Source organism: Eschrichtius robustus, chromosome 11 (genome assembly GCF_028021215.1).
Source record: "Eschrichtius robustus isolate mEscRob2 chromosome 11, mEscRob2.pri, whole genome shotgun sequence".
Lineage (NCBI taxonomy): Eukaryota > Metazoa > Chordata > Mammalia > Artiodactyla > Eschrichtiidae > Eschrichtius > Eschrichtius robustus.
Genome location: NC_090834.1, coordinates 60,557,902 through 60,573,813, shown reverse-complemented (window position 1 = coordinate 60,573,813; position 15,912 = coordinate 60,557,902). Strand labels below are relative to the sequence as shown.

The 15,912-nt window shown below is 40.7% G+C and overlaps 1 protein-coding gene across 1 annotated transcript in view; it reads right to left on the bottom strand.

Moving 5' to 3' along the window:
- Positions 1–15,912, bottom strand: part of XRRA1 (X-ray radiation resistance associated 1) — an 84,240-nt gene that overhangs the window by 29,235 nt on the left and 39,093 nt on the right. The window contains exons 11-12 of the mRNA XM_068556631.1: positions 5,725–5,765; positions 2,279–2,404 (exon numbers count right to left, since the gene is read on the bottom strand). Coding sequence (XP_068412732.1) covers positions 2,279–2,404; positions 5,725–5,765 — 167 coding nt within the window. The remainder of the gene's footprint in view (positions 1–2,278; positions 2,405–5,724; positions 5,766–15,912) is intronic.

The following is a 15,912-nucleotide window of genomic DNA, read 5'->3' as shown; positions in this document are numbered from 1 at the left end:
TTGAGAGTAAAAGGAAAGAATGATACACCATGCAAACAGTAAGCATAAGAGAGCTGTGCATCTATACTAAAATCAGACAAAATAGACATTAAAACAAGGAGTATTATTAGAGGCAAAGGAAGACAAGTCATAATAACAAAAGGATAAACACATCAAATAGATATAAAAATTCTAAAGGAATATGTACCCGAGAGTAGAGCTTCAAAATACATGCAGCAAAAAATGACAGAACTAAAGGGAGAAATAAACAAATCCACAATCATGGCTGGAGATTTTAGCATACTGCTCTCAATAATTAACAGAACAAATAAAACAATAGTACATAAAAGATCTGAGTGACACCACCAACCACCTTAACTTAGTTGATATTTATAGAACACTATCCCCCAAAACTGCAGAATATACATTTTTTTCCTAAGTGCACACAGAACGTTCACCAAGCTAGAATATAGGGTGGACCATAAAATAAGTTTAAATAAATTTCAGAAGAATGAAATCTTACAGATTATGTTATCTGACCACAACAGAATTAAATTAGAACTCAACAAATATAAGTTATCTAGAAGATCCCCATATATTTGGAAATAAAACAACTCACTTCTAAACAACCCAAGGGTCAAAGAAGAAATCACAAAAAAATAAAAATATTTTAATTGAATGACAATCAAAACACAATTTATAGGACGCAGCTCCAACAGTGCTTAAAGAAGATATTTATAGCTGTACATGCTTATATTAAAAAGAAGAAAGGTCTAAATCAATGATCTAATATTATACTGTTTATGAATCTAGAAAAAGAAGAGCCAATTAAGCTCATTGTGAGTAGGACAGAAATGAAGTTATGAGCAGAAATCAATGAAATGGAAAAACAGACTATAGAGAAATCCAAAGAAACCAGCACCTAGCTTAGTGTTTTTTTTAAAAAAAGTCAATAAAAGGGATAACGTCTAACTATTTTGGATCAATAAAATAAAAGACACAAATTACCAGTCTCAAGAATGAAAGGAGGGCCCATAATACATCTATGATCCACTGATTTTCAACAAGGGTGAGCAGACCACTCAATGGGGAAAGAACAGTCTTTTCAATAAATGGTGTTGAAGGACTTCCCTGGTGGTGCAGTGGTTAAGAATCTGCCTGTCAATGCAAGGGACACGGGTTTGAGCCCTGGTCCGGGAAGATCCCACATGCTGTGGAGCAACTAACCCCGTGCGCCACAACTACTGAGCCCGCGCTCTAGAGCTTGCGAGCCACAACTACTGAAGCCCGCGTGCCTAGAACCCATGCTCTGCAACAAGAGAAGCCACTGCAATGAGAAGCCCGCGCGCCACAACAAAGAGTAGCCCCTGCTCGCTGCCACTAGAGAAAGCCCGCGCACAGCAACAAAGATCCAATGCAGCCAAATATAAATAAATTTATTTAAAAAAATAAATAAATGGTGTTGAGAAAACTGCATATCCACATACAAAAGAATGAAGCCGGACCCCTATCTCACACCATATATAAAGATTAACTCAAAATGGATCAAAGACCTAAATGTTACAGCTAAAATTATAACTCTTAGAAGAAAACACTCGGGAAGTTTGGCTGTACTAATCACTTGCCTCAGAAGGAATGTAAGCAGAGTACCTTAAAAGTTGCCTGCATTTCACACCTGAGTAGGGCTCAATTAGTGGGGTTTACTGGAAGTTTTATAGGACATGGCTGTTGGAAAAATATGTTAACATAAAACATGTTAAGGAAACACATGTTAAATCTGTCCCATGGACTTTACATCTGCTGTTCCCTTAGGCTAGAACATTCCTCACTTCATTCTACCCTCACTCTTCACCTCACTAAACTCACTGATTCCCATCTCAGCTTAAACACCACTCTGTGGAGAACCTTCCCTGATCCCAAATATTAGGTGAGACCCCCTGCCCTGTCACATACTTCATAGCACTGTGAATGTCTTCATAACACTGAGCAGTCTTATATTGTGATTATTTGTCCAGTATCAGTCTTCAGATTCAGAGGCTGAACCTTTCTTTGCACAGCTGTATCCCCAGTGCCTAGCACAGAGCCTGGCACATGTTAAGTGCTAAATCAATATCTGTGACTGAATGGATGGACTCCTGCCTTGGCCTGCATGCCCTCTGCTTCCTCCTACCCTGAGAGTTCCTGAGCCTGCATACTGCTGATGCAGGGAACGGGAGGGCTGGCTTTCAGGCTAGAGCAGCTCACACCCCACCCTCCCGTCTGTGCCCCTGAGGAAAGAGGTAGAGAAGCAGAGAGTCACCTTGTTGTAGGCCAGGCTAAGGTATCTCAGCTCTGGGAAGGGCAGGGCCAGCTTCTGGTTCCTCGCCTTCAGTGACTTCACGGGAAGAGTCTCGAATATGGGAGGAAGTGCACATACCTTGGTTGTCTTAGAAGGAAAAGAAAGTCAAAGTCAAAGTGCCCTGGTGATAAGAAGTGGGCCAACAGACCCTTCCTAGGGAGTGTGGTGGAAAGAGCGACCACTCTAGAGAGGCTGGGTCAAAAGAGACATCCAGGGTCATAAGGGGGGATGTCACCAAGGGCCCAGAGTTCTGGCTCCAAGCTTCCTGTCACATGGTGAGCTAGTTCTCTGGCACCCAAAGTTCCAGTTGCAAGTTCTCCGAAGCCAACGTACAATACAGCAGTGTACCGCTGCTGAGGCTCTTTGCTCTCACCTCCCACTTTCTGCCCTATAGCGGCTTATCCTGAACAAGCCCCTCTATACAGCTGGGTTAAAGTTTCTCCAGAAGGTGAAAGGGCAGGGCTTGCATTGTTAAGGGGACTTTTCCTAGTGAGGAGACGGAGCAGGAGTGACCTGAGCCTTGAACACCTGCTCTGACGGGCTAGTCCACCTCCTACAGTGGAGGCTCTTCGTTCCGAGATAAAACAACAGCTAAGTCCTGGACGATTTCAGGCAGGTTGTGGGGCCTGGGTGTAGCCAGTGCATCTAGCTCACTTGCAGCGTCATGGTCTCTCAGCACAACTCAGCCTGCTTTAGGGTCAACATGTTTGATCAAGTAGAAAATGGAAGTCGCTGGATTAACCATGCCAAACTCAGTTCACTCACTGATTCCTTGAGTTAGATGGAGCCAAAGGACATCGCAGGGTAGATGCTGGGCTAACGACTGGGTTCAGATGAACTAGATTCATCGAAGCTCCATTAATTGCTGTGTAATCTCGAGCAAGTCACTTAAATTTCCTTTGCTCATTCAATGACCATTTGTGGAGCACCTACTTTTTTTTTTTACAGCAATCCCTTTTTATTTATTTTTTATTTATTTATTTTTAAGTTTTTGGCCGCAACCCACGGCATGTGGGATCTTAGTTCCCCGACCAGGGATCGAACCCACGCCTCCTGCACTGGAAGGCAGAGTCTTAACCACTGGACCGCTGGGGAAGTCCCTGGAGCACCTACTATTGGCCAAGTATTTTTGTCCCCTCCTGGGGTCCAACTTGTACAGCCACAAGTGAGACGGATGAGTCATGGGTGACAGTAAAACAGAAACCAGTGATGGTGCTTGGGAACTCTCCTCTCAAGAAAATCTGAATGCAATCTCCAAGAGGCTGAGCGGAATGTGGTGGCAGTCTGGTAAGGTATCTCCTCAACTGTGCAATTCCCTACCTGGAGCGAGGCTGTGTGAGCCAAAGGGGGCAAGTCAGACTGAAGCACAGAGAAGAAAAAGCCAGACAGGCTTGGGGGTTATCTAGCCCTGTCCAGTGGCAGGAATGTCCTGATCCGAGGGCATGACTGGCTCTGCTGGGGACAGAAAGGGCCCTGTCTTAGAGGGGGATGTATCTGACATTGATAGAGAGGCCGCTAAAAGTTTCAACCATTCAACTCACTCTCTACATTCTCAGATGCCACACAGTTGGGATCTGAGCACTAAGCAACCTAATTCTGTGGCCATAAGCCCCTCTATCCCTTATGCATGCGCTTGTGTGACCTTGCCGCTCCTCCCATTCAGACGTGGAGTCTGTATCTCTAATCCCTTGAAACTAGACTGGCTGCTGTATAATAAAGAATTTGTCTGGTCTTTGTCCTGGGTTCTTGGCACTGACCTTCTAAAACCCCTGGAATCTCCTGAGTGATAGGAATGTCTTTGTTATGCATGACCCTTGGATCATACCTGAGTTCACGCTGATGAGATGACTTAGGATGGCGGCTGGTCATACTATAAAGACAACCACGTGATCAGAGGATTGGAGTTGAGCCAGCCTGACCTCTGGGGAAGGGAGAGGGGCTAGAAACTGAGTTCAATCATGTGGCCAATGGTTCGATCAATCGTGGCTATGTAATGAAACTCCAATGAAAGCTCTGGACACTGAGGCTCAAGTGAGCTTCCTGGTTGGTGAACACATCAGATGTGCTGGGAGGGTGACACACTCTCATTCCACAGTAAGAGGGCAAAGAGGCTCTGCGTTTCGAACCCTCCCAGCCCTCATTATGTGCCTTTTTATTTGGCTCGTCCTGATTTGTATCCCTTATAGCCAAACTGTGATTGTAAGTATAGTGCTCTCCTGAGTTCTATGAGTCGTTCTAGCAAATTATTGAACCTGAGGGGATCACTGGAACTTTAGAATTTATTGCCAGTAGGTCAAGTAGCCTGGGGGCCCCCAAACTTGCAGCTAGTGTCTAAAGTGAGGGCAGTCTTATTGGGGACTGTGCCCTTAACTTGTGGGACGCATGCTAATTCCAGGTGACTAGCATCAGAATTGTACTGCAGGAGTATACTGGCCTTATGACTCGCTTTGATCAACAGAAAATGCCATTGTTTGAATCTCAGAGCCTTGCTCTCTTGGAACCCTGATGCCACCAGGCTGTAAAGAAGTCCAGGATGAAAAGACAACAAAGGACGCCAAGCCGTGCCAGCTGTCCATGAGTCCAGCTCCCAGCTAACCAGCCAGCTGCAGGCATGTGCCCTGGCTAAACACCAATAGAACCACCTAACCAACCCAAATAATTGTGAGAAATAATAAATTGCTATTGTTTGAAGTCAACAATTGTGTTGGTTTGTTAAGTGGCAATAATATAGCAATTGATATAATTTCTCACCCAGTTGTATGTGTGGGGAGGAGGTATACTGAGTTGCGTCCCAAGGATGCAGGTTGGCTAACTGTATAGTGGTACTTCTTACTACAAATGAATGAATGAATAAATGAATAAATAAATAAATTTTCAGTTACCGTGTCAGTCTTCGTGAGCTTGCTTAGTGAGCATCTACCCTGAGAGAAAAGACAATTTTCTGTGCTGACAAAAATCAAGTGTCTAGGTCTGTGACACCAAGGATTAGACCCCGGATGGTGGTGTGTTTGGCCAGGATCACTCTAGCTTTGGGTTTTTTTTTTGTTTTTCTTTTTCACTCTAGCTTTGGGGCGGGGGCTCTTGTTAGGGAGCTATTGGGCTTCATCCTGGTGGCAGCCTCACTTCAATGCCAGCTTGATCAGTTGAGGCAACAACCATTACTACTGAACAGCATCTGAGAACAGTGGAAGCTAGTCTGTGGGCAGTGTGAGGGCTGGGACCTGTCTGTTGAGTCCGCTGTTGCATCTCCATAGGCCAGCATAGTGCCTGGAACATGGTCGGTTCAGTGAATGGGCCTCCTCAGTGTTATATATGTAAATGCCTCTCATGGCTCCATTAACCTACTTTTGTTTATTAAAATTAATGTTCTGACTCAAGGATGCAAATATAAAGTAGGCGGTTCCTACCTCTGAGGTTGAAAATCCAGGATGAGATGAGAACACAACCTCTGAAATAAAAGAGAAACAGAATGAAGGTTGGTGAGAGCACTAACTGACCCCCGGAGAGGCCAGGGTCTGGGTCTACCACCCATTGTATGCAGCAGGGTACCTCCTAGAGGGAGTACTCATTGGTCCTGAGGTTCAGTGCTAACTGGGAAGAGGAACAGCTGTGACATGTGTCAGGTAATAAGCCCTTTGCGCTTAGAAAAAAATTCAAACTCCTTGGCCAGGCTTTTGAGGTCCTGCCTGATCTGGCCCCTGCCTACTTCTCTAATCTTATCTCATGCTACCCTGCCCCTCACTCACTATATTTCAGCCACACTGACCTTCTTCCTGACTTTGCAACATGCACGCTCTTTTGAGCCTCAGAACTATTGGGCAGTCAGTATTGGTCAGAAGGCAAACCAACTGTCTTAGAAGAGAAAAATGTATATAAAAGATAGTCTATCAGAGGATTTGAAAATACTTTTTGTTATATTGGTACAAATAGAGTGTGCTAAGACAGTGAATTCAGGAGAGATAAGTAACTAAGGAGGAGGCTGCAGAGTGATTTCATTCTTGGGATCATCAGACTAAGATGAGCCAATAAAGAGCTCAGTTCAACCTAATAAAGCAAAGCTTCTGCTGGGACTGGATCCTGTGCAGGGACCGCTCACCTTTGCCCTGACTAACGGGATCCCTTCCACATGTTAATGATATTATGCTGAGAAGGTTACATTAAAATGAAATAAGCAATAGTATGGGTGGAACATCACATGGCATAAACAACTCCTATGACAAGGGTCTGAAAGGAATTTGGGAAAGGTTTGTGCAAGGAACAAAGTAGGAGTTAGCTGAAAGATGGGCCGTGGTCACAAGTGTAGGTGCTAAGCAGTGATCTTCTGGGCAGATAGAGAGCCCCCATATATAGAAAGATGAACTGAGGTGCACTCTATCCAAACTCATGTCCCGGCCCTCCCCAAAATTACAGGAAGCAACTCCAGAAACCAGAACATGTATTCTAAATTTCAGACTGGAGACTGTTCAAGAGAAAGATGCACAATCAAGCACTTCCTAATGTCTGAGGAAAATGAACAATATGAAAGAAAGTTATGAAATATAAAAGAAGAACTAGCATCTGAAAAAAACAAAATTTAACCAAAAGAATAAAAACTTTAAATAGAATAATTGGTGTCCTCTAAGGAATTCAAAAGGCTATTTCATTCTAGAACAAAATCAGTCATTATGGAAGAGAAACTATTAATAATTTTGTAATTTTAAAGTATAATAATCAAATAAAAGATTTAATAAATGTGTTGTAGAGAAGAAAAGACCCATTTGAAGAGCTAATTCATAAAATGGAGAATGGAAAGGGGATAAGAAAGAAAATTTTTCCAAGATGACGGAAACCATCTTGGAAAGAATACAAAGTACCTAACAGGATAAACAAAAAAGAACTGCACACCCAGATGCATCTTAGTCAAATTTCCAAAGGAAAAAAGGGAAATCTTAAGAGATTCCAGGGAGCAAAAATAGGTTTCCTACAAAGGGATGGGAATCAGATTGGTGTCAGACTTCTCATCGGCAGCAATGGATTTAGAAGGCAATGGAGTAATATCTTCAAAGTTTTCAGTAAAAATTATTTTAAGGCTAGAGTTCTCTATTCAGCAAACTAGCATTCAAGTATGATAACAAAATAAAGGTAATTTTGGATATTTTATGGGCTGAGAAAAATCTACTCTATGTAAACCCTCTTTGAAAGAATCATTCAAACAGCAAAATGAAAAGCAATACAGAATAGGAAACTATCTTTGTGACTATGAGAAAGGGAGATACTTCTCAAACAAGAACCCAAAGGCATAAACGATAAGATAAAATTGTATAGATTTGGTGTGATGGACTGAACTGTGTCGTTCCCCCCCACCCCAATTCATATGTTGAAGTCCTAACCCCTAGTACCACAGAATGTGACTGTATTTGGAAACAGTGCCTTTAAGGAGGTAATTAAGGTTAATAAGGTCATTAGGATAGCCCTAATTCAATATGAAAGGTCTCCTTGTAAGAAGAGGAGATTAGGACATAGACAATTCAGACAGAGGGATGACCAAATGAGGATACAGCTAGAAGGTAGCCTTCTATAAGCCAAGAAGAAAGCCCTCAAAAGAAACCAAATCTGACAACACCTTGATCTTGGACTTCCAGCCTCCAGAACCGTGAGAAAATAAATATCTGTTGTTTAAAACAAACAGCCTATGGTATTCTGTTACGGCAGTCTTAGCAAACTAATACATTTAGTTAAATCAAAATTAAGAACTTCTCTTCAAAATGTCATCTCTACCATTACAGATGAAGTAAACAGACAGGTGATGACAGAATAAAAGAAGAAATTGAAAATATTAAAGTTATCAAGGGAGATGAAATAGCAATTCATAAAAGTTGAAAACCAAATGGCTAAGTAAATGAAGAAATACTTAACATCACAAATATTTAGAAAAATTGAAATTAAAACAATGAAATATCACTTTATACCTACAAAATAACAGAACTTAGAACAATTAAAAAGTTGGGGAATATCAAGTGCAGGCAAGGTTGTAAGGAAACAGGAACCCTGATGTACTACTGGTGTGAGTGTACACTAGAGCCACCATTTTGAAGAACAATCAGGCACTTCTTTAAACTACATATGCATATATTCTGTGATCCAACAAAACCACTCCTAGGTAAATATTCCAGAAAAACTCTGGCACAGAGGTATATGCAAGAAACATACACAAGGTAGGCGACCTAGGTGTCCATTAGCAAGGGAATAGATGAATTAAAGTGTGGTTAGAGCATAGTGTGGAATAGTACACATTAGATAAAAGGAAAGAACTGGATGGGCATACAGCAATAAGAACAATCTTAAAAACAGTGCTGAGTGAAAAAACTTAAGTAACAGAATGAGCTCAACAGCATATTACCATTATATAAACTAAAAACACATTACACACAAAATAATATATATTTTACAAGATACATCCATATATCCAGGAAAATATACCCAGCAAAAAAAAACAGATACTTACATGAAAATGGGAAATGAGGGTAGGGATTAAGAATGAAGGAGAAAAAATAAAATAGGGCAAGAGGAGCTTTATAAAGACTAACGGTTAAAGTGCTAATAACCTGAGTTTTATTATTAAATCAACTCTCTGCTCCTAAGTTATACACAGACACACAATAGGGAATGTAAGAAGGAGGAAGATCTGCGATCTGAGCAGCCGTGGTGAGTACAGAAGTAAGTAAAACTAAGAGTTCAATCTCTCAGTGTAATTGTTGATGCATAATTTAAAAAAATTAAAACCACTCAAATCATTATTAGTGTTTATTACTTTATGGGAAGTGATGGGGTAGGGTGGAGTAGGTAAACACATATTAAGATTTTTTTCTTATTAAAGAATAACACTTGAATTTGGTTGATTCTAGGTATTGATAGACAAAGGTGAGTTTAAATATGTGGATTAAAAGGTCTAGGGTAACTACTGAAATGGAAATGAGATGTATAACTTTAAACAACTAGAGAAAAAGTAGAATTAAAAGAAAACTCATTCAGTGCTCACAGGAGGCACAAAAGAAGGAAAAGAACATGGTAAATAGAAAACATATGGAGAAGGAAATCAAGATGGTGCAGCAGAGGGACGTGGAGCTCACCTCCTCCCACAACAGTTCTCACACAATACCTACTAAAAGCTGGCAGAAGATCTCATACAACCAAAACTGCAAGAAAGATCCGCATGTAACCAGGTAGGAGGAAGGGAAAAGGGAGAAGAAGAGGAATTGGGATGGGACCTGCACGCTTGGGAGGGAGCTGTGAAAGAGGAAGGCTTCCCTTACCCTGGGAACCTCCTTCACCAGTTGGGAGGTCCGCCAGGACAGACAAGGAGATTCAGAGGCCCGAGAGGAGAGTGCAGGAGCTGGCCTGCAGCCCCACAGTGTAGAGACTGACCAGCACAGATGGTCCTGGCCACGCTGCTTCATTTCCCAGACCGAGACACGCGCCTGCTGGTGTGTGTGTATTGGGTGCTGAAACTTGGGCTTCAGAGAACAGACCCCGGGAAAGGACTAGGTTTGGCTGTGCGGAGACAGCCCGAAGCACCTGGAGCGTGGCCCAGCCTGCAACTGGGGGCACATGCAGGACAGAGCGTGAGTCCAGCAGAGGAGCCCCACTGTCAACACGGGAAAGGAGGGGCATGGGTCCACCACAGCAGCCTTATTGTCAGCGTGCTCACAGCAGGTGTGGCTCTGGTCGCCGCAGGTTCTGTGCACTTGGTGGGCCCACGGGCAGATGCACGCCTGAGGGACGTCTGAGCTGATTACCGGCAATCCCACTGCTGGTGCCCAGGATGCAGCTGTGGTGGGTTCTCACTGGCGGATTTGGGGGCCAGGACTGCACACACAGGCCTGAGGGCGATCTGAGCTGACTATCTGTGGGCTTAGGGGACACAGTTCCTGCAGGTTTATGCGCCAGCGGCTTTGTGAGAGCACATGCGTGCCTAAGGGACCTCTGAGCTGAATACCGGAGCTCCTAAGCAGAGGCGACCACCCAGGACAATGCCAGCAACAGTGATCTCTGTGGGCACTCACACCGGGTGGCAGGTGGCATCACAGAATCACACGTTCTGGCAGACAGCTCCTAGGGAAGAACACTCAGTGGCCCTTTTCCCAGTAGGAGCACTCCAGTCCCACTTACCTCACACCACAGCTTAGAACTGGATCTGGGGGCTTCTACTCGAACAGCTGGGGAGCAGACCCTGCCCCCAACAGGGCTGAGACAACCAAAGAGCAAAGAGGAGGCCCCGCCTAATACCCAGTGCAGGCTCTGGTCACCACAACACCAAACGCAACCCCTCTATCAAGGGGACAAAGGCCAGCAGACCTTTAGGAAAGACGTGGCAGGCATCCATACTAAACACAGCCTTCGTACCAAAAATACTGGACACAAGCAGGCTACACCGGGATGCTCCCACATGGAAACAGCCCTTGAAGACCACAGTAGATAACTGTTTCTCCTAAATTCATGGAGTCTGAGATATACAAGAAAAATGAAAAAGCAGAGGACATACAGGTGGCCAACAGGCACATGAAAAGATGCTCATCATTGCTAATTATTAGAGAAATGCAAATCAAAACTACAATGAGGTATCACCTCAGACCAATCAGAACGGCCATCCTCTAAAAGTCTACAAATAATAAATGCTGGAGCAGGTGTGGAGAAAAGGGAACCCTTGTACACTGTTGGTGGGAATGTAAATTGGTGCAGCCACTATGGAAAACAGTATGGAGGTTCCTTAAAAAACTAAAAATGGAGTTACCATATGATCCAGCAATCCCACTCTTGGGCATATACCCAGAAAAGATGAAAACTCTAATTCAAAGTGAAACATGCACCCTCAATGTTCACAGCAGCACTATTTACAATAGCCATGGCATGGAAGCAACCTAAGTGTCCATAAACAGATGAATGGATAAAGAAGATGTGATACACACAAATAGAATACTACTCAGCCATATAAAAGAATGAAATAATGCCATTTGCAGCAACACGCACGGACCTACAGATTATACTAAGTGAAGGAAGTCAGACAGAGAAAGACAAATATATGATATCACTCATATGTGGAACCTAAAAAATAGTACAAATGAACTTATTTACAAAGCAGAAACAGACACAAAGATATAGAAAACAAACTCATGGTTACCAAAGGGGAAGAAGGGAGAGGCATAATTGGGAGTATGGGATTAACAGATGCATACCACTATATATAAAGTAGATAAACAACAAGGATTTACTGTATAACACAGGAAACTATTTTCACTATCTTGTAATAAACTAAAATGGAAAATAATCGGGAAAAAAGAATATAGATATATACATATATACGTATAACCGAATCATTCTGATGTACACCTGAAACTAATACAATATTGTAAATCAACTATATTTTAATTTAAAAAAGGGAAAAAAAGATTATATATTAAACATTTAAAAAAAGAAAATATACACTACTGATGATAGAAATAAATCAAAACATCAATAATCACAATGTGAGTGAGTTAAATTCTTCTATTAAAAGAAAAAGACCCATATTGGGGAAAATAGGAGGGTTATATTGTTTTTGAGATATTCCAAAATAAGTGTTCATATCAAACAAAATGGAGGCCCAGGCTGAGGCCAAAAGTATTAAGATAAGGTGGAGTATTTTACAGTGATTAAAAGATACAATGTACTAGGTAATAGTCATGATCCTCATAATGGGACTGAACCAATTTAATAATAAAAAGCGCCAGAAACATAGGAGATACTGACAAACCCAAAATAGTGGTAAGAGACTTTAATATACCTGTTTCCAAAGTTAGCAAACCAAGTAGACACAAAAATAATCTTGGGGAAAATCTGAATAACACAATTGTGCCAATTATTAAGCTATTATTTTTTACTTCCAAACCCACCCTGCTCTATTCTGCTTTGGGATGTTGGAGCTGGGGTTCTGAAAACCATTTTTCTGCTTTGCCAGCTGCTTTCCCGTTAGACTCTGACAATAGGGGTTGGGGCTAGAGGGAGACTGCAAAGCTGGAAGAGGAAGAAGAGGCTTGCTTCCACCAGTCAGCTTCCCATGGGTTTCCCAACTGCTTGTGATATGAATGTCGCTGGAGTAATGTCACTTCATCCCAGCTTCAGCAAGTCTCTCCCCAGCAGCAGCTGAATCCAGTTTGCAGTTTTCCAACCTTTATAAACCAGCTTCAGGGATACCAGCACCAGCCAGTCAGTCTCCTCCTTGCAGAGATTTGGGGTCTCAGCTCCATGAGGCCCCTCTGAGCTCAGAGACACCAGCAGCCAAGCTCTAAAGGGCTTCTCTTCCAAGCTTCTGAATTTCAATAATTCCAACCTCTTCCCACAAAGGAAAGCCCAAGCTCAGATGGCTTCATGGTGAATTCTTCCAAAATTTAAGGAAGATATAATCTCAATCTTATACAAACTTTCCCAAGCAACAGAAAAACAGTGAATATTTCTCCAAACACATTTTATGAGGCAAACATAACTTTGATTGTAAATCCTGACAAGAACATTATAACAAAAGAAAATAATATACCCACATATCTCCTGAACATAGATTTTAAAATCCTTGACAAAATATCAATCAGCAAGTTAAATCATGACCAAGTGGGGTTTATCCTGAGAATGCAAGGCTGGTTCAACATTCAAAAATTGATATAAAATAAACAGGTGGGATTATATCAAACTAAAAAGCTTTTGCACAGCAAAGGGAACCATCAACAAAATGAAAAGACAACCTACTGAATGGGAGAACATATTTTTAAATTCTATATCTGGACAAGGGGTTACTATCCAAAAGTATGTTTTTAAAAAACTCAGAAAACTCAATAGCAAAAAAACAAACAATCAAGACGATATGAATAGACATCTTTCCAAAGAAGACATGCAAATGGCCGACAGGTACATGAAAATATGCTCAACATCACTAATCATCAAGGAGAAGCAAATCAAAACCACAATGAGGTATTACCTCACACCTGTTAGAATGGCTGTTATCAAAAAGAAAAGAAATAACAAGTGTTGGCGAGGATGTGGAGAAAAGGGAACTGTTGTGCACTGTTGGTGGGAATGTAAATTGGTGCAGCTATTATGGAAAACAGTATGGAGGTTCATCAAAAACACTGGAAACAGAACTACAATATGATCCAGAAGTTCCACTTCCTGGTACCTACCCAAAGAAAATAAAATGCACCCTTATGTTCACTGCAGCATCATTTACAATAGCCAAGACATGGAAACAACCTAAATGTCCATCGATGGATGAATGGATAAGGAAAATGTGATTTTATATATATGTACACACACACACATAAGTAAATTATTCAGCTGTAAAAAAGAATGATACCTTGCCATCTGCAACAACATGGTTAGGCCCTGAAGGCATTATGTAAAGTGAAATAAGCCAGACAGAAAAAGATAAATACCATATTATCTCCCTTAAATGTGGAATCTAAAGAAAAACACAAAAACCAACCCAAACCAAAACAAAAAAATTGAGCTCATGGATATAAAGAACAGACTGGTGGCTGCCTGAGGCAGGGGGTTGGGGGTGGGCGAAATGGGTGAAGGGGGTGAAAAGGTACAAATTCCCAGTTATATATGGGAATGTAATGAATATAGCACGATGTCTAGAGTTAACAATACTGTATTGTGCATTTGAAAGTAGCTAGGAGAGTGGATCTTGAAAGTTCTCATTACATGAAAAAAAATTTTTTTGTAACTAGGTATGGTGACAGATACCAACTGAACTTAAAAAAAATCAATGTAACGAACCATATTAATAGATTAAAGAAAAATCACATGATTGTCTCAATAGATGCAGAAAAAGCATTTGACAAAATTCAATACCTATGCATAATAAAAACTGTCAGCACACTAGGAAAACAAAGAAATTTCTTTAATCTGATAAAAGGCATTTACAAAAATATCTACAGCTAACTCATAGTTTTGAAATACTGAACAGTTTCCCCCTGAGGTTGGGAACAACACAAGGATGTTCACTATCACCACTTCTCTCAACATCGTACTAAAGTCTTAGCCAGTGAAATAAAGAAATAAAAAGGCATAAGAGGCATAAGATTGGTAGAGAATAAATGAAATGGTCATTATCTGTAAACGTCATGATCATGAACATAGATAATCCGAAAGAACCTGCAAATGACTAAAAGTGATAAGCGAATTTAGAAAGGTTACTGGATACATGTTCAATATTGGAAATGAAATATAAAAAAGAAATACCATTGATGATAGCATAAAGAAGACCAAATACCTAAGAATAAATCTAATGAAAGATATGCATAACCTTGCCATTGAAGCCTACAAAGCATTGTTGAGAAGAATTTTAAAAGATCTAAAAAATGGTAGGGTATATTATTTTAATGAGGCAATTCTCTCCAAATTGGTCTGTAGGTTCAATGCAATTCCAATCAAAATCCCAGCAGGAGTTTGTTTGGAAGTTGATAAGCTGTTTCTAAAATTTGCATAGAATTTGCATACTGTTTGTATGCAAAGGTCTTACAATACCTGTAGCAATTTTGAAGAATAACATCACAGCTGTAGAATTTCACCATCAGTTGTCGAAACTTGTTACAAAGCTACAGTCGTTTAGATACATACACTGTCACCCGCCTTACCACAATGCCTCCCCAACAACTCAGTGGGGAAAATGATATAGTCTTTTCAACAAATGGTGCTGGGTCAATCAGATATCCATATAAAAGAGTTAACTTTGACTCTACCTCACACTATATACAAAAATTAATTCTAGATAGATCATAGACCAAATGTAAAAACTAAAATAATCAAGCTTCTAGAAGGAAATATAGAAAAATATCTTCATGGCTTGAGACACGCAAAAAAGTCTTGATCAGGAAATAGAAAGCACTAACTATATATAAAGATTGATGAATTGAATTTCATTAAAATTAAGAACTTCTGTTCACCAAAATTCACCAGTAATATGAAAAAGCAAGCCACAGACTGAGAAAAGATTTTTGTGATGTACGGATCTACCAGGAACTTGTATCCAGGATATATAAAGGACTCAAATCAACAACAACAACAACAAAAAGGATACACAACCCAATTTAAATACAGGTAAGAGGCGAGTAAGCACTTCCAAAAGAGGATATCAAAGTGACCAATAAACATATAAAAAGGTACTCAACATCATTAGTCACTTGAGAAATGCAAATCGAAACCACAATGAGATATCACTACCTATCTACCAAAACCAGTAAAATGAAAAAGACTGATGGTACCAAGTATTTGTGAGGATATGGAATAACTGGAAATCTCTTACATTAATATGGGATTGAAAATTGCTACAACCCCATTGGAAAAGTATTTGGCAGTATCCACTAATGCTAAACAAACTTTTACACTCTGCGGCTCAGCAATTCCACTCCTGGGTATATACCCAACAGAAGCAAGTGCTTATGTCCACCAAAAGATGTGTAAAAAAATGTTCACAGCAGCTTTATCCATAATAGCTCCCAAATAGAAATAACCAAAATGTCTATCAACAGCAAAAAGTGTAAATAAATTGTGGCATAAATGGAATAAAAAAGAGAAAAATAAAA